The sequence below is a fragment of the Salmo trutta genome, chromosome 15 (genome assembly GCF_901001165.1).
Source record: "Salmo trutta chromosome 15, fSalTru1.1, whole genome shotgun sequence".
Taxonomy (NCBI): domain Eukaryota; kingdom Metazoa; phylum Chordata; class Actinopteri; order Salmoniformes; family Salmonidae; genus Salmo; species Salmo trutta.
The window spans coordinates 59,873,354-59,900,880 of record NC_042971.1 but is presented as its reverse complement, the minus strand read 5'-3'; the positions used below and the strand labels follow the sequence as shown (position 1 = coordinate 59,900,880).

Sequence of the window (27,527 nt, the reverse complement as noted above, 5' to 3'; positions counted from 1 at the left end):
ATCAGTGAACCAACCAGGTAAAACCCCAAATCCGTGAACACGGGCACCCTCGTAGATCTCATCCTAACCAACCTGCCCTCCAAATACACCTCTGCTGTCTTCAGTCAGGATCTCAGCGATCACTGCCTCATTGGCTGCATCCGTAATGGGTCTGCGGTAAAACGACCACACTTCATCACTGTCAAATGCTCCCTAAAACACTTCAGCGAGCAGGCCTTGCTAATCGACCTGGCCCGGGTATCCTGGAAGGATATTGACCTTATTCTGTCAGTAGAGGATGCCTGGTTATTCTTTAAAAGTGCTTTCCTCACCATCTTAAATAAGCATGCCTCATTCAAAAAATGTAGAACCAGGAATAGATATAGCCCTTGGTTCACTCCAAACCTGACTGCCCTTGACGAGCACAAAAACATCCTGCAGCGTACTGCATTAGCATCGAATAGCCCCCACGATATGCAACTTTTCAGGGAAGTTAGGAACCAATATACACAGGCAGTTAGGAAAGCAAAGGCTAGCTTTTTCAAACAGAAATTTGCATCCTGCAGCACAAACTCCAAAAAGTTCTGGGACACTGTAAAGTCCATGGAGAACATGAGCACCTCCTCCCAGCTGTCCACTGCACTGAGGCTAGGAAACACTGTCACCAATGATAAATCCACGATAATTGCATTTTTCTATGGTTGGCCATGCTTTCCACCTGGCTACCCTTACCCCGGTCAACAGCCCTGTACCCCCCACAGCAACTTGCCTAAGCCTCCCCCATTTCTCCTTCACCCAAATCCAGATAGCTGATGTTCTGAAAGAGCTGCAAAATCTGGACCCCTACAAATCAGCCGGGCTAGACAATCTGGACCCTCTCTTTCTAAAATGATCCGCCGAAATTGTTGCAACCCCTATTACCAACCTGTTCAACCTCTCTTTCATATCATCTGAGATGCCCAAAGATTGAAAAGCTGCTGCAGTCATCCCCCTCTTCAAAGGGGGAGACACTCTAGACCCAAACTGCTACAGACCTACATCTATCCTACCCTGCCTTTCTAAGGCCTTCGAAAGCCAAGTTAACAAACAGATTACCGACCATTTCAAATCCCACCGTACCTTCTCCGCTATGCAATCTGGTTTCAGAGCTGGTCATGGGTGCACCTCAGCCATGCTCAAGGTCCTAAACGATATCATAACCGCCATCGATAAGAGACAATAGTGTACAGCCGTATTCATCGACCTGGCAAAGGCTTTCGACTCTGTCAATTACCACGTTCTTATTGGCAGACTCAATAGCCTTGGTTTCTCAAATGACTGCCGCGCCTGGTTCACCAACTACTTCTCAGACAGAGTTCAGTGTCTCAAATCAGAGGGCCTGTTGTCCGGACCTCTGGCAGTCTCTATGGGGGTACCACAGTGCTCAATTCTCGGGCCAACTCTTTTCTCTGTATACATCAATGATGTCGCTCTTGCTGCTGGTGATTCACTGATCCACCTCTACGCAGACGACACCATTCTGTATACTTCTGGCCCTTCTTTGGACACTGTGTTAACTAACCTCCAGATAAGCTTCAATGCCATACAACTCTCCTTCCGTGACCTCCAACTGCTCTTAAATGCAAGTAAAACTAAATGCATGCTCTTCAACCGATCACTGCCCACACCTGCCCGCCCGCCCGACTAGCATCACTACTCTGGACGGCTCTGACTTAGAATACGTGCTTCTACACCTGCATTGCTTGCTGTTTGGGGTTTTAGGCTGGGTTTCTGTACAGCACTTTGAGATATCAGCTGACGTAAGAAGGGCTATATAAATACATTTGATTTGATTTGATGTGGACAACTACAAATACTTAGGTGTATGGTTAGACTGTAAACTCTCCTTCCAGACTCACATTAAACATCTCCAATCCAAAATTAAATCTAGAATCGGCTTCCTATTTCGCAACAAAGCATCCTTCACTCATTCTGCCAAACATACCCTCATAAAACTGACTATTCTAGCGATCCTTGACTTTGGCGATGTCATTTACAAAATAGCCTCCAACACTCTACTCAGCAAATTGTCACCAAAGCCTCATAAACTACCCACCACTGCGACCTGTATGCTCTCGTTGGCTGGCCCACGCTTCATATTCGTCGCCAAACCCACTGGCTCCAGGTCATCTATAAGTCTTTGCTAGGTAATTCCCCGCTTTATCTCAGCTCACTGGTCACCATAGCAGCACCCACCCGTAGCACGCGCTCCAGTAGGTATATTTCACTGGTCACCCCCAAAGCAAACTCCTTGGCCGCCTTTCCTTCCAGTTCTCTGCTGCCAATGACTGGAACGAACTGCAAAAATCCCTGAAGCTGGAGACTCATATCTCCCTCACTAATTTTAAGCACCAGCTGTCAGAGCAGCTCACAGATCACTGCACCTGAGCATAGCACATCTGTAAATAGCCCATCCAACTACCTCATCCCCATACTGTTATTTATTTTATTTATTTTGCTGCTTTGCACCCCAGTATCTCTACTTGCACGCTTATCTTCTGCACATCTATCACTCCAGTATTTAACTGCTTTATTGTAATTATTTTGCAACTACGGCGTATTTATTGCCTTACCTCCCTTATCTCACCTCATTTGCTCACATTGTATATAGACTTATTTTTCTACTGTATTATTGACTGTATGTTTGTTTTACTCCATGTGTAACTCTGTGTTGTTGTATGTGTCGAACTGCTTTGCTTTATCCTGTCTGGGCAAGGGGGCAGTATTTTCACGGCCGGATGAAAAACGTACCCAATTTTAACAGGTTACTACTCTGGCCCAGAAACTAGAATATGCATACTATTAGTCAATTTGAATGGAAAATACTCTGAAGTTTCTAAAACTGTTTGAATGGTGTCTGTGAGTATAACAGAACTCATATGGCAGGCAAAAACCTGAGAAAAATTCAAGCAGGAAGTGGAAAGTGAAAATTGTAGTTCTTCTTTTGATTCTCTATCGAAACTACCGTGTCTGTGGGGGACGTTGCACTTCCTAAGGCTTCCATTGGCTGTCTAAAGCCTTCAGAAAGTGGTTTGAGCATTCTCCTGTCACTGGGCAGAGTATAGGAGCTCATTCACTGAGTGGTCTGCCTGGCAACAAAGGGATTGGATATGCGTGGTCACGCGAGCACGCCGTTCCTTCTTTTTTTTCTTGAATGAATATGCTATTGTCCAGTTGGAATATTATTGGAATTTTACATTAAAAATACCATAAAGATTGATTTTAAACAGCATTTGACATGCTTCTAAGTACTGTAATGGAACATTTTGACTTTTCCTCTCTCGTTCCGCGCTCGCGCGTTATGCCTTTGGATAAGTGATCTGTACGCACAAACAAAAGGTATTTGTACATAAATATGGATTATTTTGAACAAAAACAACATTTGTTGTGGAAGTAGCAGTCCTGGGAGTGCATTCTGACGAAGATCAGCAAAGGTAAGAGAATATTTCTAATACTAATTCTGAGTTTAGGTTGCCCCGAACTTGGTGGGTGTCTGAATAGCTCACCGTGATGGCTGAGCTATGTACTCAGAATATTGAAAATTGTGCTTTCTCCGTAAAGCTATTTTAAAATCTGACACAGCGGTTGCATCCAGTGGTAGTCTATCTATAATTCTTAAAATAATTGTTATATATTTTGTCAACCTTTAAATTGATGTGCACATTCACCGGCCATTTTGGTGGGAATACATTTTCTGAACATCACGCGCCAATGTAAAATGCTGTTTTTGGATATAAATATGAACTTTATCGAACAAAACATACATGTATTGTGTAACATAATGTCCTAGGAGTGTCATCTGATGAAGATCGTCAAAGGTTAGTGCTTCATTTAGCTGTGTTTTGCGTCCCACTTAGCGTCCCACCTAGCCCATAGAAGTTATCTTGGCCAGGTCGCAGTTGTAAATGAGAACTTGTTCTCAACTGGCCCACCTGGTTAAATAAAGGTGAAAAAAATATAAAAGAGACTTGAGTGACTCCTTTTATTCTGTAAGGATATTATCATTTTGGTATAAAGTAAAATGTTCTGCTCACCAATTTCAGTACAAGACAGACATGGTCTAACCAAGGTTGGACATCACATCAAATGCCCACTGATAAAATAATACATTTTACATTTACATTTTACATTTTAGTCATTTAGCAGATGCTCTTATCCAGAGCGACTTACAGTAGTGAATTTCATGCATTTTTTTTCTTTGAAAGATGACGTGCTTAAAGTAAATCTTTCTTCTCCGACCCACATGTTGAGGCCAGGGTGTAAATTAAAACCCTCGTCCTCCTGTTACGTTCCCATATCCTTTACAGGACCTTCTGATGGAACCTCTATCGGTTCAGCTCATTGTAAAGTACACCACTTTCCTGCCTGTGGAACAGCACACACAAATAGACAGATGTTTTGATTTGTTTAAGTTTAACACTTTTCTGGTTGCTGCAAGGTTCCATATGTGTTGTTTCATAGTTTTGATGTCTTCACTGTTATTCTACAATGTGGAGGGTAGGAAAGGTGAAAAGGAACCCTTGTATGAGTAGGTGTGTCCAAACTCTTGACTGGTACTGTATAGCAATAAATTGGCGAGGGCAATAGAACAGTCTGCAGCACCCGGCCTCACTCTCCTAGTATCTGAGGTCAAATGTCTGTTTGCTGATGATCTGGTGCTTCTGTCCCCAACCAAGGAGGGCCTACAGCAGCACCTAGATCTTCTGCACAGATTCTGTCAGACCTGGGCCCTGACAGTAAATCTCAGTAAGACAAAAATAACTGTGTTCCAAAAAAGGTCCAGTTGTCAGGACCACGAATACAAATTCCATCTAGACACCGTTGCCCCAACGCACACAAACAACTATACAGACCTCGGCCTAAACATCAGCGCCACAGGTAACTTCCACAAAGCTGTGAATTTTTATTTAACCTTTATTTAACCAGGAAGGGCTCATTGAGATTTAAAATGTCTTTTTCAAGAGCGTCCTGGCCAAGATAGGCAGCGCCAAGTCATTACAAAAATTACAGACAAACAACATGAAAAACTACAAGTAATCTAGTAAAAACCATAGAATATAACAAAATCAAAAACAGCAAATTAAAAACATTGACAGGTCAGGGAATCAGTCTCCAGATCATTCATCAGTGATTTAAAAATACCAATCGGGACAAGTTCTTCCAGTTTAAAAGTATTTTCTAAGGCATTCCAAGACGATGGCGCAGAGTACATAAAAGCCCTTTTACCAAATTCAGTTCAGATATTTGGAACAGTTAGCAGGATAAAGTCCAGCGAACGAAGAGAGTACCCACCACATTTCTGAACAATAATAATGCCCAAATAAAAAGGTAGTAAACCCAAAATGGCTTTGTAAATAAAAGTATACAAGTGACTGAGCCTACGAGTGACTAGAGAAGGCCAGCCAACCCTGGTATACAAAGTGCAGTGGTGTGTAAGGGTTTTGCAATTTAAAATAAATCTCAGAGTGCCATGGTAAAGGGTGTCAATTGATCTCAAACACTGAGCGGAAGCATTCATATATAAAATATCCCCATAGTCAAGTAAAGGCATAAATGTAGCTGATACTAGCCTCCTTCTGGCTTCAAAAGAAAAACAAGCCTTATTCCTAAAATAAAATCCTAATTTCAGCTTCAATTTTTTTGTAAGTTGTTGAATATGCATTTTAAAAGAGAGGCCATCATCAATCAAAATTCCAAGATATTTATATGAGGCTACAACCTCAATCTCCTTGCCCTGACAGGTAGTAATAGGTGAAAGGTTCAGAGGTCTATTTCTTGCTTTAGAAAACACCAGTAGTTTTGTTTTGTCAGTATTGAGGATAAGCTTCAATTGAGACAAGGTATGTTGAACAGTATTAAAAGCAGTTTGCAAGTTCTGGAAAGCTTTTGTAAGAGATGAAGCACAACAGTAAATAACAGTATCATCAGCATAAAAATGAAGTTGTGCATTTTGGACATTTTTGTCTAAATTATTTATATAAATAGTGAATAAGAGAGGACCAAGTCCAGAGCCTTGGGGCACACCATTTAAGACAGACAATTTAACAGACCTAAGCCCATCAAATTGAGTGCACTGAGTTCTATCAGACAGATAGTTAACAAACCATGCAACTGCATGCTCTGAAAGACCTACACTCGACAATCTCTGCCTTAGTATAGCATGATCAACTGTATCAAAAGCCTTAGGGAGATCAATAAAAAGTGAGACACAATGCTGTTTTTTGTCAAGAGCTTCAGTGATATCATTTAAAACCTTCATGGCTGCTGTAATTGTGCTGTGCTTCTTCCTGAAACCCGATTCGTACATTGATAAAATAGAGTTAGTATATAAAAACTATTTTAGCTGGTCACTCAAGGGTTTAAAGTATTTTCACTAGGGGTGGCAGCTTTGAGATTGGCCTATAATTATTTAAAAGAGATGGATCTCCCCCTTTTAAAAGTGGTAGGACAAATGCTGATTTCCAGATCTTTGGAATTTCATTACATTCCAGGGTTAGATTGAACAGATATGTAAGTGGTTCAGTTATGAAATCAGCTGCCAGATTTAAAAAGCAGGGATCCAAAAGATCAAGACCTGCAGGCTTTCTCTGATCTAAGGATTTCAGGGCTTTATGTACCAACTACACTGAATGATCTGAGAGACAAGGCAAGAAGGGCCTTCTATTCCATCAAAAGGAACATTAAAATTACATTTAAAAAAAAAAGACATACCAATTAGGATCTGGCTAAAAATATTTTAATCAGTTATAGAATCCATTGCTCTTTATGGTTGTGAGGTCTGAGGCCCGTCCACCAATCAAGAACCAAAAATAAAAAAATAAATTGACCCTGCATGCAGAATTTTGCAAAAAATATCCTCTGTGTACAACATAAAGCACCAAATAATGCATGCAGAGCAGAATTAGGCCAATACCTGCTAATTATCAAAATCCAAAAAAGAGCAGTTAAATTCTACAACCACCTAAAAGGAAGCGACTCCCAAACCTTCCATAACAAAGCCATCACCTAGAGAGATGAACCTGGAAAAGAGCCCCCTAAGCAAGCTGGTCCAGGACAGCAACACAATTAGAACCAACCAAATCATGAGAAAACAAAAAAATATGTCACTGGTTTAGAGGAGTAGGCAGTCGCAGGTTTAGAACTACAGAATTTTTTAAAGCACCATAGAACAAAGCGGGACGTACACCCAAACGCTGTTGTGCTCAAAATATATCTTCATAAACAAAAAAGGCACAGGGCGAACCCAAAGTGCAAAATATAAAGTACTCAGGAAATAGTAGGTGAAATTCCTCTCAGGAAAACAAGTAACATTTACAATGACCAACAAAGACAAATAGCAGAGGGAGTATATATACAGTGATAGAGTGGGGATTGGAACCAGGTGTGTGCAATGATGACGAGACAAGTCAGAGGTTGATGAGTGAAGGGCGTTTGCCAGCAGCAGGTTCGGCAACAGCTAGAAGGTCGGCGACGCCTAACGCCTGAGCTGGACAGGAAGGGGAGCCAAGGCTGGTGTGACAAGATAATTACTTGACACAAAGAATCAACAAAAAACAGTGCAAACTAGAACCCTATTTGGCCCTAAACAGAGAGTACACAGTGGCGGAATACCTGACCACTGTGACTGACCCAAAATTAAGGAAAGCTTTGACTATGTACAGACTCAGTGAGCATAGCCTTGCTATTGAGAAAGGCCGCCATAGGCAGACCTGGCTCTCAAGAGAAGACAGACTATGTGCACACTGCACACAAAATGAGGTGGAAACTGAGCTGCACTTCCTAACCTCCTGCCAAATGTATAAACATATTAGAGATGCATATTTCCCTCAGATTACACAGATCCACAAAAAAATTTAAAACAAACCCAATTTTGATGAACTCCCATATCTATTGGTGTGCCATCACAGCAGCAAGATTTGTGACCTGTTGCCACAAGAAAAGGCCAACCAGTGAAGAACAAACACCATTATAAATACAACCCATGTTTATGTTTATTTATTTTCACTTTTGTACTTTTTTAATTACTTGCACATCGTTTCAACACTGTATAATATGACATTTGAAATGCCTTTTTTCTTTTGTAACTTTTGTAAATGTAATGTTTACTGTAAAATGTTTTATTGTTTATTTCACTGTTGTTTATTATCTAGTTCACTTGCTTTGGCAATGTAAACATAGTTTTCCCCTGCCAATAAAGACCTTCAATTTAAATTGAATTGAAATTGAATTCAGAGAGAGAGACACACACACACATACAGACAGAGAGAGACACACACACACACACACACAGAGAGAGAGAGAGAGAGAGACACACACAGACACACAGACACACACAGAGAGAGAGAGAGAGAGAGAGAGAGAGAGAGAGAGACCCACACACACACAGACACACACATCGGCTGGGTCTGGGCTCCGCAGCTGCTGTTGTTGTTGAGGTCCTTAGCTAGATACACGGTACAGGCCCGGTGCAGGGCAAGGGGATGCCCCAGATCAGGGTTCCCGCTGGGTGTTGCCTGGAGGGCAATCAGGGCAAAGTCAACTACTGTATGGCACACTGCTGCATGTCACTTCAACACTGTGTTAGTCCACCGAGAGTACGAGGAGCAGGTGGCATCTGAGATGGAGTCAAGTACCTGTTCAGAATATGAATCTTGAACTTGCAGGTTGTGTGTTGATATGTCTGCTTATTTAAAGAGGGGCAGGGGTTTCAATTTAATGTACTAGAAGAGACGATAACCTTTAGTGTTCCAATGGTTATTAACAATCTGTACGTGTTCAACACAATTCCCCTAGAAACCGTTGATTCATTTACATTTTGAGTTGAGATAATTCTGCCATTGAAGTTTGAGCAGCTGCAGCAAAATGCCTGAATGTTCAGCTGAATGCTTTCTGCTGTGCAGTTAGCTTGAAATTAGGGTTTTAACATATGGTTGTAAATGCCAGAGTTAATTTATTTAACTAGGTAAGTCAGTTAAGCACATAATGTTATTTACAATAATGGCCTACCGGGGCCTTGTTCAGGGGTAGGACGACAGGTTTTTACCTTGTCAGCTCGGGGATTCGATCCAGCAACTTTTCAGTTCCTGGCCCAACGCTCTAACCACTAGACTACCTGTCGCCCCAATATATAGAAATGCTAATATTTGACAATGCTGTTCTCACAATAAATGTTTTCATTTTTATCAAACTACATCCAGATAATCCTTTTTACCTCTCATTCTAATTCAAAATCTCTAAAGAATATAGCTGTATGTGTGGTATTATGATTTTGAACAGTCAGATAGCTAGCAACAATGACAAGAGCTTCCATGTGCGGAATCTTAGGTGGCTCCTTTCAGCTTGAACTATCATATTACTGATACCATGTTTTGTTTTGAGGTGTTTTAAATAATATGGCAAAAATTTGCTAGCTAGCTAACCAACAACTGTAACAATGTATTTGAGAGACAACACATGCTCATTGTGCAAATGTATTTATGTTTTCAATAAACATTTGAAGACAAAATATAGTTTACCCATAGTCAATTTAAGCCAACCCCATATGTTTTGCCCCATAGTTGCCACATGTCAGTTTTGTTGCATAAGCAACCAACCCTTTCATGTCAAATATTTTAAAGTAACATGAATTCAATCGAGCCAAATGAACTCATTGCCATTTCATCTTCAGCCATGTGGTGGTGCCAAAGTTGTCAAGATCATTGATATATGAGGTAGGGCAGCCGGTTGAACTCTCAAACTTCACAAATAATATGCTGGTGTGTGTGTGCGTGTGCGTGTGCGTGTGTGTTCTTATCACATACACCGGACAGGTGCAGTAAAATGTGTTGATTTACAGGGTCAGCCACATAGTACGGTGCCCCTGGATCAAATTAGGGTTAAGTGCCTTACTCAATGGCACACAGAAAGATTGTTCACTTGTCGGCTCTGGTATTCAAACCAGCGACCTTTTGGTAATTGGCCAAACCCTCTAACTGCTAGGCTATCCCTTACGATAAATATTGCAGTCAGAGTGCAGTTAGAGTGCAGTATAACTGCAGTATGATGCAAATACTATGTCCCAATTTTTTTTACTGCTGTAAGTTTGCAGTGTAACTGCAGTTAGAGTGCGTTTTAACTGCACTTCAACTGCAGTACACTTCAGTTATTCTGCAATTACTGCGTACAAATTGCCCCAGTCGATTGCAATTACTGCACTTTTACTGCAGTTTCAAAACTGCAATCTTTTTTTTGTAAGGTACCTTGTGTATTGGTTTACGGGTCTTTATGGAGAGCAAAGTACCTTCATTAGGTGAGTGTCTTTTCCCACTTGCATAAACTGGTTGAATCAACATTGTTTCAATACAGTGGCCATTTTAGCATGTAAATCTTGGTGGGGCAAACTCCTACAATTTTTTAAAGATGCATGCCAGCAAAGCCACTACACAACACAACAGAACACTAAACAATACATGCCACTACACAACACAACACAAGCCACTACACAACACAACACAACACTAAACAATATATTAATTGGATTATAACGGAGACAAACGGTTCCCATCGTTGAAAGGAGAAGCGGACCAAAGTGCAGCGTGTGTGTCGTTCCACATTTTATTTTCACTGTGAAACTTTGCAATACATACACAATAAACTGAACGAACAACAACAACAACAACAACAACAACAACAACAAACCGTGACGCAGAGTAGAAACATACACTAACTCAGAAACAATCTCCCACAAACCCAGGTAGAAAACAACCCTAGTTAAGTATGATCTCCAATTAGAGACAACGAGGACCAGCTGCCTCTAATTGGCGATTCATCCCAAACAAAACCCAACATAGAAATACAAAACTAGAACATGACAACATAGAAAAACGAAACTAGAAAAACCCCTGTCACGCCCTTACCTACTCTACCATAGAAAATAACATCTTTCTATGGTCAGGATGTGACAGTACCCCCCCCCCCAAAGGTGTGGACTCCGAATGCACCTAAACAAAACAACAACAACAACCCCCCCCCCCAAAAAAAAGGGAGGGTAGGGTGGGTAACTACTGTCTATGGTGGCTCTGGTGCAGTACACATAACCTTCTCATCCCGCGGATCCTCCAACAGAGGAGGCGGCTCCGGTTCAGGGCGTAACCCCCGCTCTGCACGGTGATCCCTCTGCTTCTGTGCCACCGGACTGTGGATCGTCGTCGGGGGAACCGGACTGGAGGTTCCGGGCTGCAGGCCGTCACTGGAGGGTCCGGGCTGCAGGCCGTCGCTGGAGGGTCCGGGCTGCAGGCCGTCGCTGGAGGGTGCGGACTGCAGGCCGTCGCTGGAGGGTGCGGACTGCAGGCCGTCGCTGGAGGGTCCGGACTGGGGAATGTCGCTGGAGGGTCCGGACTGGGGAACGTTGCTGGAGGGTCCGGACTGTGGGCCGTCTCAGGAGGTTCCGGACAGTGGGCCGTCTCAGGAGGTTCCGGACTGTGGGCCGTCTCAGGAGGTTCCGGACTGTGGGCCGTCTCAGGAGGTTCCGGACTGTGGGCCGTCTCAGGAGGTTCCGGACTGTGGGCCGTCTCAGGAGGTTCCGGACTGTGGGCCGTCTCAGGAGGTTCCGGACTGTGGGCCGTCTCAGGAGGTTCCGGACTGTGGGCCGTCTCAGGAGGTTCCGGACTGTGGGCCGTCTCAGGAGGTTCCGGACTGTGGGCCGTCTCAGGAGGTTCCGGGCTGTAAGCCGTCTCAGGAGGTTCCGGGCTGTAAGCCGTCTCAGGAGGTTCCGGACTGTAAGCCGTCTCAGGAGGTTCCGGACTGCCAAACATCACCGGAAGCTCTGGACTGGGAACTGTCGCTGGAAGTTCTGGACTGGGAACTGTCGCCGGAAGCTCTGGACTGGGAACTGTCGCCGGAAGCTCTGGACTGGGAACTGTCGCCGGAAGCTCTGGACTGGGAACTGTCGCTGGAAGCTCTGGACTGGGAACTGTCGCCGGAAGCTCTGGACTGAGAATGTGCACTGGAGGCCTGATGCGTGGGGCTGGCACAGGTGGCGCCAGACTGGTAACACGCACCTCAGGGCGAGTGCGGGGAGCAGGAACAGGACACCCCGGACTGGGCAGTCGCACTGGAGGCCTGATGCGTGGGGCTGGCACAGGTGGTGCCAGACTAGTAACACGCACCTCAAGGCGAGTGCGAGGAGCAAGCACAGGGCGTACCAGGCTGGATAGACTCACTGGAGGCCGGGTACGTGGGGCAGGTGTAACCGATGTGAAATGGCTAGTTAGTTAGCGGTGGTGCGCGCTAATAGCGTTTCAATCAGTGACGTCACTCGCTCTGAGACTTGAAGTAGGGTTTCCCCTTGCGTAGCAAGGGCCGCCGCTTTTGTGGCGCGATGGGTAACGATGCGATGGGTAACGAAAACCCCTACTTATGATCTCCAATTAGAGACAACGAGGACCAGCTACCTCTAATTGGAGATCATCCCAAACAAAACCCAACATAGAAATACAAAACTAGAACATGACAACATAGAAAAACTAAACTAGAAAACCCCCCTGTCACGCCTGACCTACTCTACCATAGAAAATAACATCTTTCTATGGTCAGGACGTGACACCCACAAACTGTTAGGGCATACAGTACATAAAGCTGTCCCAACAGTAGAGTCCCAACAGTAGAGTCCCAACACCTTACCACTGCTCTGCCCCACCTGCCCGGAATGATGGGTCGCCACTGTTTTCAATGTAATTTGTCAATGTATTTTGACAAGGAATCTATGTGGAAAATACATTGGATTTGAAAAAAAGTCAGCAACATAATAAACTGTTCTTTTGAGGATGACATTTCTTTCACAAGATTTTTGTCATTATTGTCACCAATTTTCAACATAGACAAACCTTGTATAAAATGTTGAATTTGTACCTTTGAAACAACGTCAGATCTTCAACGCAATATCCACTATAGGAAAAAAAGAACTGTAGGCTGGGCAGCACATCCTACTGTAGCGTTGATCTAGTTACAGCTATTCATTTGGTCTATCATAAAGGGTTTTAAGCAAGCCTTGCTTAGCTATGATATTTGTCACTGTAAAGGGCTTGACATTGGCAAGTCCTTCTCCTGGTAAAGTTGTCAATTGGACTACTGTCATCAACACTATAGATGGCAAGCAAATCAAACAATACTTGGATATAGCCATCTAGTTTATCCCCTGAAAGTTAGCTTGTTAACTAGCCATATTGATGTGATCTGTTATTATTTAACAAGCCAATTTGATATGGTCCATCAATCAATGTAGCCTATCATGCCTGTCAGCAATGGAGATTATACACTAAAAACAATGTTGAAAACGGGCTATAATGTACCGCTATGTTTAGCCAACTGTACAACGTTTCTACCGGTAGCTTGTAAAGTAAACATCATCAGCTAACAGTACATTGGCAAATGCGGCCCTTTTGCTGCTTGACAGGCAGAGCCCACAACGGATGGGAAATTAACCCAAACTACTCATACTTGTCAGGTGTAGTTCACTTTTATTTTATATCACTAAAATATCCAATATATGGTGGCCAGTATTGAAATGACATGATCAGTTTGTGTTTACAGATCATAAAAAGCATGCAGTTACCTGCTGAATAACTAATGATGGAGCTAAATGTGTGCATGTGTTATGTTTTGCATGGAATAATTGGAAATGTGTAGTCCTGGCTATGCTCTTCAAGAGGTGACGATAATATCACCACCAAATAGTTAACATTTGCCTAACAATCCCCTGTAAACGGCATGGTTTTAGCATAGCTGGGTCTCCTTTCCCCCAAGCAGCCCCCTGCAATGTGATCTCAGAACATTTTGTATTATTCTGTAGTGTCACGTCCTGACCATAGAGAGCTTGTATTTTTCTATGGTAGAGTAGGTCAGGGCGTGACTGGGGGGTTTTGTCTAGTTTATTTATTTCTATGTTTGGTTCCACTTTATTTTTTCTATGTTGGGGGTTTGGTCTAGTTTATTTATTTATATGTTGTGTTCTAGGTTCTTTTTTCTAGGTTGGGTTTTTTGTATGATTCCCAATTAGAGGCAGCCGGTCATCATTATCTCTAATTGGGGATCAATATTTAAGTTGTTGTTTTTCCCACTAGTGTTTGTGGGAGATTATTTTGAGTTAGTGCATGTTGTACCTCTTCGTCACGTTTTTAATTTTTTTAAATATATATATATATATATATATATATATCGTTTATTGTATGTATTGCATAGTTTCACATATAAATAATGATGTGGAACGATATGCACGCTGCGCCTTGGTCTCGTTCAAACGACACCCGTGACAGAATCTCCCACCTCCAGGGGACCAAGCAGCGTGGTCAAGGGGAATGGACCTGGGAGGAAATATTGGACGGGAAAGGACCCTGGCGGCAGGAAAGGGAGTATCGCCGTCCGAAGGAGGAGATAGAGGCAGCAAGAGCAGAACGGCGACGATACGAGGAAATATACCAACAACGGAAGCCCGAGAGGCAGCTCCCACAAAAAAATTTGGGGGGAGCACACAGGGAGTTTGGTGGAGTCAGGTTTGGGACCTGAGCCAACTCATCGTGCTTACCGTGGAGAGCCGAGGGGTGAACCAGAGCCAGTCAGGGAGACGAGTGAGGAACTCGACACAAGATTCCGGAGAGAGGTGTTGGCATTGAGAGCGCTGCAGAGCGGGCGTGCTGAGGAGCGTGACACCAGTCCGGTGTCATATGCACCAGTTTCACGCATCTGGCCTTCAATGCGCCTCCCCAGTCCGGTACGTCCTGTGTCTCCTCCACGCACTTACTTTAAGGAGCACGTGACCAGACAGACTCCGTGTTATGCAGTGATGCGCACCGTATCTCCAGTGCGTCTCCACAGCCCAGTGCGTCCTGTGCCAGCGCCCCGCACTTGCCAGGCTAAAGTGAGCATTTAGCCAGGACGGGTTGTGTCAGCTCTACGCTCCAGACCTCCAGTGCGCCTCCACGGTTCAGTATATCCTGGGCCTCCTCCTCGCACTCTCCCTGAAGCGCGTGTCCTCAGTCAGGTACATCCTGTGCCTGCTCCTCGCACTCGCCCTGAAGTGCGTGTCACCAGTCTGGTGCCACCTGTCCCGGCTCCACGCACTAGGCCTCCAGTGCGCCTGCCCAGTCCAATGCGTCCTGTGCCTGCTCTCCGCACTTGCCCTGAGGTGCGTGTTACCAGTCTGGCGCTACCTGTGCCAGCCCCACGCATCAGGCCTCCAGTGCGCATTCCCAGTCCAGAGCTTCCGGCGACAGTTCCCAGTCCGGAACCTCCTGAGACAGTCCACAGTCCAGAACCTCCTGAGAAGGCCCACAGTCCGGAACCTCCTGAGAAGGCCCGCGGTCCAGGGCCTCCAGCGACGGTCGGCGGTCCGGAGCCTCCAGCGATGCTGGCGGGTTCGCAAGATGAGAGGGTTCTTCGTCCGGCACCAGAACCGCCTCCTATGATGGCTGGTTCTCAGGATGAGAGGGTTCTTCGTCCCGCAACAGAACCGCCTCCGATGTGGGAGGATCCGCGGGATGAGAAGGTTCTTTGTCCTGCACCAAAGCTGCCACCAACACAAGACACCCCCCCCCCCAACCCTCCCTTTTGGTTTCAGGTTTTGCGGCCGGAGTCCACACCTTTGGGGGGGGGGGGGGTACTGTCACGTCCTGACCATAGAGAGCTTGTATTTTTCTATGGTAGAGTAGGTCAGGGCGTGACTGGGGGGTTTTGTCTAGTTTATTTATTTCTATGTTTGGTTCTAGTTTCTTTTTTCTATGTTGGGGTTTTGTCTAGTTTATTTATTTCTATGTTGTGTTCTAGGTTATTTTTTCTAGGTTGGGTTTTTTGTATGATTCCCAATTAGAGGCAGCCGGTCATCGTTGTCTCTAATTGGGGATCATATTTAAGTTGTTGTTTTTCCCACTAGTGTTTGTGGGAGATTATTTTGAGTTAGTGCATGTTGTACCTCTTCTTCACGTTTATTGTGTGTATTGCATAGTTTCACATATAAATAAAGATGTGGAATGATACACACGCTGCGCCTTGGTCTCGTTCATACGACACCCGTGACATGTAGGAAAATTTGAGACCTTCCATTTAGAATTTCCTAGACACTAATTATAATTTGTATGATCTGTTACTAGCTAAAAAGTAGTAGCTAATTAGCCGTGATAAGATTGGAACCAGCAACCCTTGGGTTCCTAGACATTCACGTTATTTGCCCACCCATCTACCCTGAGCAACTACCCACCCTTATTTTGCTTTTGCCTTAAGTGACCTTATATTTTATGTAACCATACCATACCAAACATAACATATCATACTAATTTGAGTATCCCGGATTTACATTTAATATGTTACGTCTAGTCTATGAGACCAGGCTGGGCAAATCGAACACTCTGCACCTTATTGTTACGTTTTATTGATAATGACCTACAGATTCACTGTTGCTATGGAAGGAATTCCAAAGGGTAGGTTCAAGAGAGCAAATTAAATGTAACCATGCTTTATCAATTATATTTCATCAATGATCATATCATATATAGCATTTGGGAAGTCAGCAACAGCTATTGTTTAATTTCAGCCCAGGATTCAACAAAACATGTGACAATACACAAAATGCTATCCTCTGAGACCGTTATTAATAATTTCAGTTATTTTGACTGGTTTTCTTGGAAGAAAATAAACATGACAAAAGTTTGACTCGCAAACACTACACACTTCCTCAGTCTATCAAGCGTTCGTCGTGTGTCAAATAAACAGCAGAGAAGTTTAGTGTTAATTGATGCGCAGTTCATATGAAAGTGAGCGCCTGGCGAATTCATAGACATTCTCTAAAAGTCAGCGGTGGGAGGGACAGAGGAAATAGTCATCAGTTTGGGATAGCCTATTAACTTGAAGCAGGAGCAGCTGGAAATATCCAATCACTTTAAGTTTCCATTCACTTTTCAACTCTAGAATAATTGCTTCGGGTACAGGAAGGATACAGGTGTTTGGGACTGAATGCGACTCAGACTTGACCAGGGGAAATGAATTTAAAAGGCAGCGGCACTCTTCTGAGGATTCTTATGATGTTTCTCTTCTTCTCACGAAGTTTGCAGTGGACTTACAGAGAGCATCAGGATGATGCGAACAGGTAGGCTATACCACGCGTCGCGCGCCTTGGGTATTTTATTGATTGGGTTGGATTGGGTTGGATTGACATTACGCACGGTGCTGTAGATATCAAGATAAACATTGTGCGATATACTTGGGTTATATTGTGGTAGGTTGTATATTATTTATCTTGAAGGACGTGCATTAATAGCCTAATGTCATTATTTTACAGTGAAGTCTGTTCTGAGAATAAGATTGCCACAACCAAATATCCTTGTTTAAAACCGTCTGGGGAGGTGGCGACTTGCTACAGGTAGGCTCATTTAAATTTCCAATATTCCATCGCAATGTAGAATATTATTCTCTCTTGTGAGCTGAGATTACGGTACTAAATTACAATTGCCTTTTTGTGGGGGAAAAAAATGAAACAATATAATATGTAGGCTAGTTGTTTTGCTGCTGTGATGATGCATATCACAAACATTCGGTGACCAGATTTGTGACGTTTAATTGATAATGACCCATAGATTCACTGTTGCTATGGAAGTAATTCCAAAGGACACAGTAGGTTCAAGAGAGCAAATGAAATTGTAACCCTACTTTATCAATCATATGTCATCAATGACCCTAGCCTATATAGCATTTGGGAACAAACCTTCAGTGGCCAGAGTTGTAACGGCTTCATGGGATAGCCGATGCTTTTATGAATTGATTAACCATATTGGCTAAAATATTGAATGATACATCATGTAAGACAGACGTCACTTACCATAAATAGATAAATACACCAAAAGACGAACCACTTGTTTTCCCTTTGAATAAATGTGTAGATATTTTTCGTAGTTTTTCTATAGCAGAAGTGTAGGTGGTTAAAATAAACCTATAATTTGTCTAATTGCTTTCATGTAATGGTATTGGCAATGTGTCAATAATTATTGGAAAGTCACTGATGTAATTACATCATAATAGGTCAACACATGGATTAGATGGATGCACTGTGTTTTGTTAGAAGGTAAATCTATCTAAAACTGAACCCCTTTGCAACGGGTGTCTGCCCATAACCGTGAGAGACTCGTTGCTCTGCTGCATTTCCTGTCTGGCACTGTCGGGGAATGACACACACGTAACTTCATCATGTTATGACTGCCCCCTGTTGTGACGTGGTCTATTATTACTGTGGTTGATGGTTATTGCTTAGACTCACTGTTGTGTTCATACATTGTTTATTTAACTAACGAGAGAAAGGCTGGTGTTACAGGAGGAAAGAAATGTGCCTATGTTACTGAGGGAGCTGGGTGCATTTCAGTCCACCTGCATTGTAACAAGTTACCACATGACAGGCTGCCTATCAGCTCTCTGGGTGTTTTTCACTGTGTTGAAATGTGTGTAGGATGTCTCTCCATCCTCATGCCAGGCATTGCTCAAGAGTTTATCACCAATATTAGTTGGTTTTTCTTCCCTTTCGTAAGAATCTGTCTTTTACATCTTATCTCGTGGTTGTGGGCTTACTAATACAGACCATGGCCTAACTTGACCCTGTCTCTCTATCTGGCATAGGAATGACTGAGGCATGTTTAAACGGAACAAGTGTAGGCACATTTTGCCTCTTGGTTTTGTGTGTGTGTGTGTGTGTGTGTGTGTAACAGTTGGACTGTTTTACAGTGATGGCATTTGGATTGAGTGTCTGTTGGAGAAAAAAGAAAGATTCATTAGGTGCTGCTATGTTTTATTGGCAAACACATCTACCAATAAATGTTATTCTAGAAAAAGGATGGTAACGACAGATCTGAAATAGTGTCTGACAACTATAACAGATAGGTGAGACTACAGGAAGAGCTTGTTTGGACCCTTCCATTATATCTGTGCTACTTAGTGTATTTAAATATACTTTTGTTTATGACTTTTCTTAATAGATTTGAGAATACACAAGGTAAAGATTACATTAACTTGAGTTATTGCATACACTGTCTAGGCTACAGCTAGCTGCTAGCTGTCTTCCGCGGGAGAGCTCTGTCTAGCCTACAGCTAGCAACTAGCCGTCTTCCGCGGGAGAGCTCTGTCTAGCCTACAGCTAGCTGCTAGCCGTCTTCCGCGGGAGAGCTCTGTCTAGCCTACAGCTAGCTGCTAGCCGTCTTCCGCGGGAGAGCTCTGTCTAGCCTACAGCTAGCTGCTAGCCGTCTTCCGCGGGAGAGCTCTGTCTAGCCTACAGCTAGCTGCTAGCCGTCTTCCGCGGGAGAGCTCTGTCTAGCCTACAGCTAGCTTCTAACGTAAACTCACCCCATTCCGTACAAATGTGCGCAACCGCGACATTCAAATGAGGCTACAAAGAAAACTAATGGGACTGTAGCGACTGTGTTGACTTCAAAATCTGGGGTGTGAACTACTTTTCTATTCAAGTGTTGATTGACATGGTAATGGCTCTATAGTATTGGAGAAAAGTAGAAAAAACTGGCCCTCCGTTACATCGTGACGTGTCATGCCGTAATGTATAGCACACATAAAGCAACTATTTCTGTCTTACAATCTCTCTCCACCAGGTGTAGCACTTCTCTCATCGTTTAAAAACAAGAAATGGACAGTGACGGGGGTGTCACGTCCTGACCAGTATAAGGGTTATTTGTTATTGTAGTTTGGTCAGGACGTGGCAGAGGGTATTTTGTTTATGTGGTTCGGGGTGGTGTTTTATGTAGTAGGGTGTTTGATTTATTATTTCCGGGTTTTTGGGGTTATGTTCTAGGTTTGTATTTCTATGTGGTCTCTAGTCTTTTGTATTTCTTTGTCTAGTTTATTGGGGTTGGACTCTCAATTGGAGGCAGGTGTTTTCTAGTTGCCTCTGAGTGTCCTATATATGGGTATGTGTTTGTGGGAGGTTGTTTCTTGTTTTGCCTGTGTGAGCCTGACAAGACTGTTTTGTTGTTCGTGCGTTCTTCAATTTTGTTATTTTGGTGTTCTCTTATCTTAAAATAAATACAAGATGAGTATCCACATTCCTGCTGTGTTTTGGTCCTCCATTCCTGACGACAACCGTACAGAGGGTAAGGGGGGGATACCTAGTCATCACTGTAAACGATCATGACTTTCAAAGCCGCTGTTTACTTCTGAAGATCACTTTATCACCGCCCTCTAAACTGGATTCAAATTCGACACAAACCTTCAAATAGGTATGTAATGACACATTATATAAACTCTTTAGTGTTTTATTTACATTTTAGAGGCGATAAGGTGATAAGTTGGACAGATCGAGTGAAAAAAAGCAGTTTTCCCACACATCTCCTCTCCTTCTCACTATCACGCATTAGTTTCGCTTCCCCACCCGCCATTTTTAAGAAGACCCGAAGGAGCTCATTGCCTTCTTGAGTTATGCAGAAACGGGCAGCGTGGAGGTCATGTCATTAATTTTGTTGGAAAGGGGAGAAATTGTGCTTCACAATGGTATTGACATTACAGTTGATCTGGAAGTATTACTTTTTTGGGGCGCTAAAATAAGGTCAATTGTACGGACCAAGAGGATGTACAAAAGTGAGTGAGTTTACGTTAGCTGTCTTCCGCGGGAGACCTCTGTCTGCACACAACTATGCCCGAGAGAGGAGAAACAGAGTGCTTCCAGCACTGCAACGGTCACACTTAATTGATATGTGGCGTGTGTAATTGTTGCTTTGTTGTTCTTCCAAATATTGATGGCGGTCTCAAGCAGTTTGTTGTCCTGCTCGTATCCTCCCCTCTCCTCTTTCTCCTCTCCTAACCTCTCATCTCATCTCCTCTCCTAAACTCTCCTATCCCCCCCTCTTTCTCCTCTCCTAACCTCTCATCTCATCTCCTCCTAACCTCTCCTATCCTCCCCTCTCCTCTTTTTCCTCTCCTAACCTCTCGTCTCATCTCCTCTCCTATCCTATCCTCTCCTCTCCTAACCTCTCCTATTCTCCTCTTTCTCCTCTCCTAATCTCTCGTCTCATCTCCTCTCCTATCCTCCCCTCTCCTCTCTTCTCCTCTCCTTCCCTCCTAAGCCGAGGCATTCCTGGGTAAATCCGTTAGTTTACTCTAAACGGACTTAAGGCCATAGAATCAGTAACATGCATAAGGATATCTTCTCCAAAATTCTTCTCCTGTCCTTGTCCTCGTTATCTACCCCCTTGCAAGTCTGTGGTTATCTTCAACAAGTTTCTCCTCTCCTTCTCTCCTCTCATTTTCCTCCCCCTCGTCCTCTCCCCCTGCAACTCTGTGGATAGCTTCAACATGTTTTTCCTCGTCCTCTCGCACTGCAACTTTCCTATCTTTCCCAACATTTTTCTCCTCTCCTCGTCTTCTACCCCCCCTGCAACTCTGTGTGTGGATTCTATAATTTCCCCCAAAATGAATCCTCTCCTCCACTGCCTGTCCACTTGTCTTCTCCTAAATGTTTCTCCTCTCCTCTCCTCGCAAGACAGCGATGAACCGTAGAGGCCTACGCACTTCATCTGACCTGAACACTAAATCATCTCCACAAAACTATTTTAATGATCTCTTCATAATAAAATGTTGCATTTACAAAAAAGTGCTAAAGGGCGACAAGTGTTTTTATCTGGCATTTTGTTAGAACAAAATGCTGCAGCACCAGTGCTGACTTTCAAATCAAATCAAATGTATATTAGTCACATGTGTAAAATACACCTTACAGTGAAATGTTTACTTACTAGCCCCTAACAAACAATGCAGTTTAATAAGAAATAAAAGTAACAAGTAATTAAAGAGCAACAGTAAAATAACAATAGTGAGACTATATACAGGGAGGTACCAGTACAGAGTCAATGTGTGGGGGCACATAACCTTAGTCGAGGTAATATGTACAGTCGTGGCCAACAGTTTTGAGAATGACACAAATATTAATTTTCACAAAGTCTGCTGCCTCAGTTTGTATGATGGCAATTTGCATATACTCGAGAATGTTATGAAGAGTGATCAAAGTCCCTCTTTGGCATGCAAATGAACTGAATCCCCCCAAAAAACATTTCCACTTCATTTCAGCCCTGCCACAAAGGGACCAGCTGACATCATGTCAGTGATTCTCTCGTTAACACAGGTGTGAGTGTTGACGAGGACAAGGCTGGTGTCACGCTCCTCTTCGTCTGAAGATATGGAGAAATCGCTGTCGGAAAAAGTGGACCAATACGCAGCGGGTTGCGTGCTCATCATATTTTATTTAAATGTGAACACCACGAAAAAACAAGAAACAATGACCGACAGGAACAGTTTTGCAGGCTATATACAACGCAATGCAAAAACAACTACCCACAAACTACAACCAAAACACAAACCTATATATAGGACTCTCAATCAGAGGCAACAGAAAACACCTGCCTCCAATTGAGAGTCCAACACCCAATTACTTAGACATAGAAATACAAAGAACTAGAAAGAACCTAGACATACAAAACATAAACCAAAACCCGGAAATAATAAATCAAACACCCCTACAAAATTCACTCAACCTAAACCATACAAAACAAATACCCATCTGCCACGTCCTGACCAAATTATAATACAATTACTCCCTTTGCTGGTCAGGACGTGACAGCTGGAGATCACGCTGTCATGCTGATTGAGTTTGAATAACAGACTGGAAGCTTCAAAAGCAGGGTGGTGCTCGGAATCATTATTCTTCCTCTGTCAACCATGGTTACCTGCAAGGAAACACGTGCCGTCATCATTGCTTTGCACAAAAAGGGCTTCACAGGCAAGGATATTTCTGCCAGTAAGATTGCACCTAAATCAACCATTTATCGGATCATCAAGAACTTCAAGGAGAGCGGTTCAATTGTTCTGAAGAAGGCTTCAGGGCGCCCAAGAAAGTCCAGCAAGCGCCAGGACCGTCTCCTTAAGTTGATTTAGCTGCGGGATCGGGGCACCACCAGTACAGAGCTTGCTCAGGAATGGCAGCAGGCAGGTGTGAGTGCATCTGCACGCACAGTGAGTCGAAGACTTTTGGAGGATGGCCTGGTGTCCAGAAAGGCAGCAAAGAAGCCACTTCTCTCCAGGAAAAACAGCAGGGACAGACTGATATTCTGCAAAAGGTACAGGGATTGGACTGCTGAGGACTGGGGTAAAGTCATTTTCTTTGATGAAACCCCTTTGTGATTTTTTTGGGGCATCTGGGAAAAAGCTTGTCTGGAGAAGACAAGGTGAGCGCTACCATCAGTCCTGTGTCATACCAACAGTAAAGCATCCTGAGACCATTCATATGTGGGGTTGCTTCTCAGCCAAGGGAGTGGGCTCACTCACAATTTTGCCTAAGAACACAGCCATGAATAAATAATGGTACCAACACATCCTCCGAGAACAACTTCTCCCAGCCATCCAGGAACAGTTTGGTGACGAACAATGCCTTTTCCAGGATGATGGAGCACCTTGCCATAAGGCAAAAGTGATAACTAAGTGGCTCGGGGAACAAAACATAGATATTTTGGGTCCATGGCTAGGAAACTCCCCAGACCTTAAACCCATTGAGAACTTGTGGTCAATCCTCAAGAGGTGAGTGGACAAACAAAAACCCACAAATTCTGACAAACTCCATGCATTGATTATGCAACAATGGGCTGCCATCAGTCAGGATGTGGCCCAGAAGTTAATTGACAGCCTGCCAGGGCAGATTGCAGAGGTCTTGAAAAAGAAGGGTCAACACTGCAAATATTGACTCTTTGCATCAACTTCATGTAATTGTCAATAAAAGCCTTTGACACTTATGAAATGCTTGTAATTATACTCCAGTATTCCATAGTAACATCTGACAAAAATATCTAAAGACACTGAAGCAGTAAATTTTGTGAAAATTAATATTTGTGTCATTCTCAAAACTTTTGGCCAAGACTGTACAGTTGAAGTCGGAAGTTTACATACACCTTAGCCAAATACATTTAAACTCAGTTTTTCACAATTGCTGACATTTAATCAATGGGTCAAATGGGTCAAATGTTTCGGGTAGCCTTCCACAACCTTCCCACAATAAGTTGGGTGAATTTTGGCCCATTCCTCCTGACAGAGCTGGTGTAACTGAGTCAGGTTTGTAGGTCTCCTTGCTCACACACGCTTTTTCAGTTCTGCAACACATTTGCTATAGGATTGAGGTCAGGGCTTAGTGATGGCCACTCCAATACCTTGACTTTGTTGTCCTTAAGGCATTTTACCACAACTTTGGAAGGATGCTTGGGGTCATTGTCCATTTTTGGAAGACCAATTTGCGGCCAAGCTTTAAATTCCTGACTGATGTCTTGAGATGAAGCTTCAATATATCCACATAATTTTCCTCCCTCATGATGCCATCTATTTTGTTAAGTGCACCAGTTCCTCCTGCAGCAAAGCACCCCAACAACATGATGCTGCCACCCCTGTGCTTCAGGGTTGGGATGGTGTTCTTCGGCTTGCAAGCCTCCCCCTTTTACCTCCAAACGTAATGCTGGTCATTATGGCCAAACAGTTCTATTTTTGTTTCATCAGACCAGAGGACATTTCTCCAAAAAGTACGATCTTTGTCCCCATGTGCAGTTGCGAACCGTAGTCTGGCTTTTTTTGGCAGTTTTGGAGCAGTGGCTTCTTCCTTGCTGAGCGGCCTTTCAGGTTATGTCGATATAGGACTCGTTTTACTGTGGATATAGATACTTTTGTACCTGTTTCCTCCAGCATCTTCACAAGGTCCTTTGCTGTTGTTCTGGGATTGATTTGCACTTTTCAAACCAAAGTACGTTAATCTCTAGGAGACTGAGCGGTATGACGGCTGTGTGGTCCCATGGTGTTTATACTCGCGTACTCTTGTTTATACAGATGAACGTGGTACCTTCAGGCGTTTGGAAATTGCTCCCAAGGATGAACCAGACTTGTGAAGGTCTACAAGACTGATTTTCTTTTGATTTTCCCATGATGTCAAGCAAAGAGGCACTGGGTTTGAAGGTAGGCCTTGAAATACAACCACAGGTACACCTCCAATAGGCTAATTGACATCATTTGAGTCAATCAGAAGCTTCTAAAGCCATGACATAATTTTCTGGAATTTTCCAAGCTGTTTAAAGGCACAGTCAACTTAGTGTACGTAAACTTCTGACCCACCGGAATTGTGATTAAGTGAAATAATCTGTCTGTAAACAATTGTTGGAAAAATTACTTGTCATGCACAAAGTAGATGTCCTAACCGACTTGCCAAAACTATAGTTTGTTAATAATGTGTGCAGTGGTTGAAAAACTAGTTTTAATGACTCCAACCTAAGTGTATGTAAACTTCCGACTTCAACTGTAGGTAGAGTTATTAAAGTGACTATGCATAGAGGATAACAACAGAGAGTAGCAGCTGGGTATAAAAGGGGGGATGCAAATAGTCTGGGTAGCCATTTGATTAGGCGTTCAGCAGTGTTATGGCTTGGGGGTAGAAGCTGTTTAGAAGCCTTTTGCACCTAGACTTGGCGCTCCTGTACTGCTTGCTGTGCGGTAGCAGAGAGAACAGTGTATGACTAGGGTGGCTGGAGTCTTTGACAATTCTTAGGGCCTTCCTCTGACACCACCTGATATAGAGGTCCTGGATGGTAGAAAACGTTGCCCCAGTGATGTACTAGGCCGTACGCCCCTGTGTTGAGGATCAGCGTGGCGGATGTGTTGTTACCTACCCTTACCACCTGGGTCGGCCCATCAGGTAGTCCAGGATCCAGTTGCAGAGGGAGGTGTTTAATCCCAGGGTCCTTAGCTTATTGATGAGCTTTGAGGGCACTATGGTGTTGAACGCTGAGCTGTAGTCAATGAATAGCATTCTCGCATAGGTGTTCCTTTTGTCCATGTGGGAAAGGGCAGTGTGGAGTGCAATAGAGATTGCATCATCTGTGGATCTGTTGGGGCGGAATGCAAATTGGAGTGGGTCTAGGGTTTTTGGGATAATGGTGTTTGGATGTGAGCCATGTAGAAAAAAGGAACGCACAGCTATAAAGGCGAGGTGCTGGCTAGCGGAGTAGAAAACTAGAAAATAAGGGAAAGCCGCACACTCTAAGTGCTCAGATGCAAAAATGTAATAACCAACGTTTCGACAGCAAAGCTGTCTTCATCAGGGTATCAGCCTGTGAGCCATGACTAGCCTTTCAAAGCACTTCATGGCAACAGACGTGAGTGCTACGGGTCGGTAGTCATTTTGGCAGGTTACCTTAGTGTTCTTGCGCACAGGGTCTATGGTGGTCTGCTTAAAACATGTTGGCATTACAGACTCGGACAGGGAGAGGTTAAAAATGTCAGTGAAGACACTTGCTAGTTGGTCAGCGCATGCTCGCAGTAATCCGTCTGGCCCTGCAGCCTTGTGAACATTGACCTGTTTAAAGGTGTTACTCACATTGGCTGTGGAGAGCGTGCTCACACAGTCTTCTGGAACAGCTGGTGCTCTCATGCATGTTTTAGTGTTATTTGCCTCGAAGCGAGCATAGAAGTAGTTTAATTTGTCTAGTATGCTTGTGTCACTGGGCAGCTCTTGGCTGTGCTTCCATGACTTCTGGTTGGGGTATGTACGTACGGTCACTGTGGGGACAACATCATCGATGCACTTATTGATGAAGCCAATGACTGATGTGGTGTACTCCTCAATGCCATCAGAGGAGTCCCGGAACATATTCCAGTCTGTGCTAGCAAAACAGTCCTGTAGCTTAGCATCTGCTTCATCTGACCACTTTTTTATTGATCAATTCACACGGAATACAGCTCACTGAGTGCAGTCTTACTGCCAGCTTCAGTCTGTGGTGGTATGTAGACAGCTATGAAAAATACAGATGAAAACTCTCTTGGTAGATAGTGTGGTCTACAGCTTATCATGAGATACTCTACCTCAGGCGATCAAAACCTTGAGACTTCCTTAGATATCGTGCACCAGCTGTTATTTACAAAAATACATAGTCCGCCGCCTCTTGTTTTACCAGACACCGCTGTTCTATCCTGCCGGTACAGCATATAACCAGCCAGCTGTATGTTGATAGTGTCATCGTTCAGCCACGACTCCGTGAAGCATAAGATATTACAGTTTTGAATGTCTCGTTGGTAGTTTAATCTTCCGCGTAGGTCATCGATTTTATTTTCCAAAGATTAGCACATTTGCTAGCAGAATGGAAGGCAGTGGGGGTTTATTTGATCGCCTACGAATTCTCAGAAGGCAGCCTGTCCTCCGGACCCTTTTTCTCTGCCTTCTCTTCACGCAAATGACGGGGATCTGGGCCTGTTCCCGAGAAAGCAGTATATCGTTCATGTCGGACTCGTTAAAGGAAAAAAAGCATTATGCCAGTCCGTGATGAGTAATCGCAGTTCTGATATCCAGAAGTTATTTTCGGTCATAAGAGACGGTAGCAGCAACATTATGTACAGAATAAGTTACGAACAATGCAAAGAAACAAACAAAACACTATTAGATAGGAACTCGTAAAATGTCAGCTTTCTTCTCCGGCGCCATCTTG

General features: G+C 43.6%; 1 protein-coding gene across 2 annotated transcripts in view; it reads left to right on the top strand.

The window, feature by feature from the left end:
- The first annotated feature begins 16,891 nt into the window (after window positions 1–16,891).
- The window catches only part of ccbe1 (collagen and calcium binding EGF domains 1), a 112,480-nt gene continuing 101,844 nt past the window's right edge, over window positions 16,892–27,527 (top strand). The window contains exons 1-2 of one of the 2 annotated variants that reach the window (XM_029692390.1): window positions 16,892–17,131; window positions 17,324–17,404. In XM_029692390.1, the coding sequence (XP_029548250.1) occupies window positions 17,025–17,131; window positions 17,324–17,404 (188 nt within the window). In that variant the 5' untranslated portion in view covers window positions 16,892–17,024. The remainder of the gene's footprint in view (window positions 17,132–17,323; window positions 17,405–27,527) is intronic. The other variant, XM_029692391.1, reaches the window with a different exon arrangement.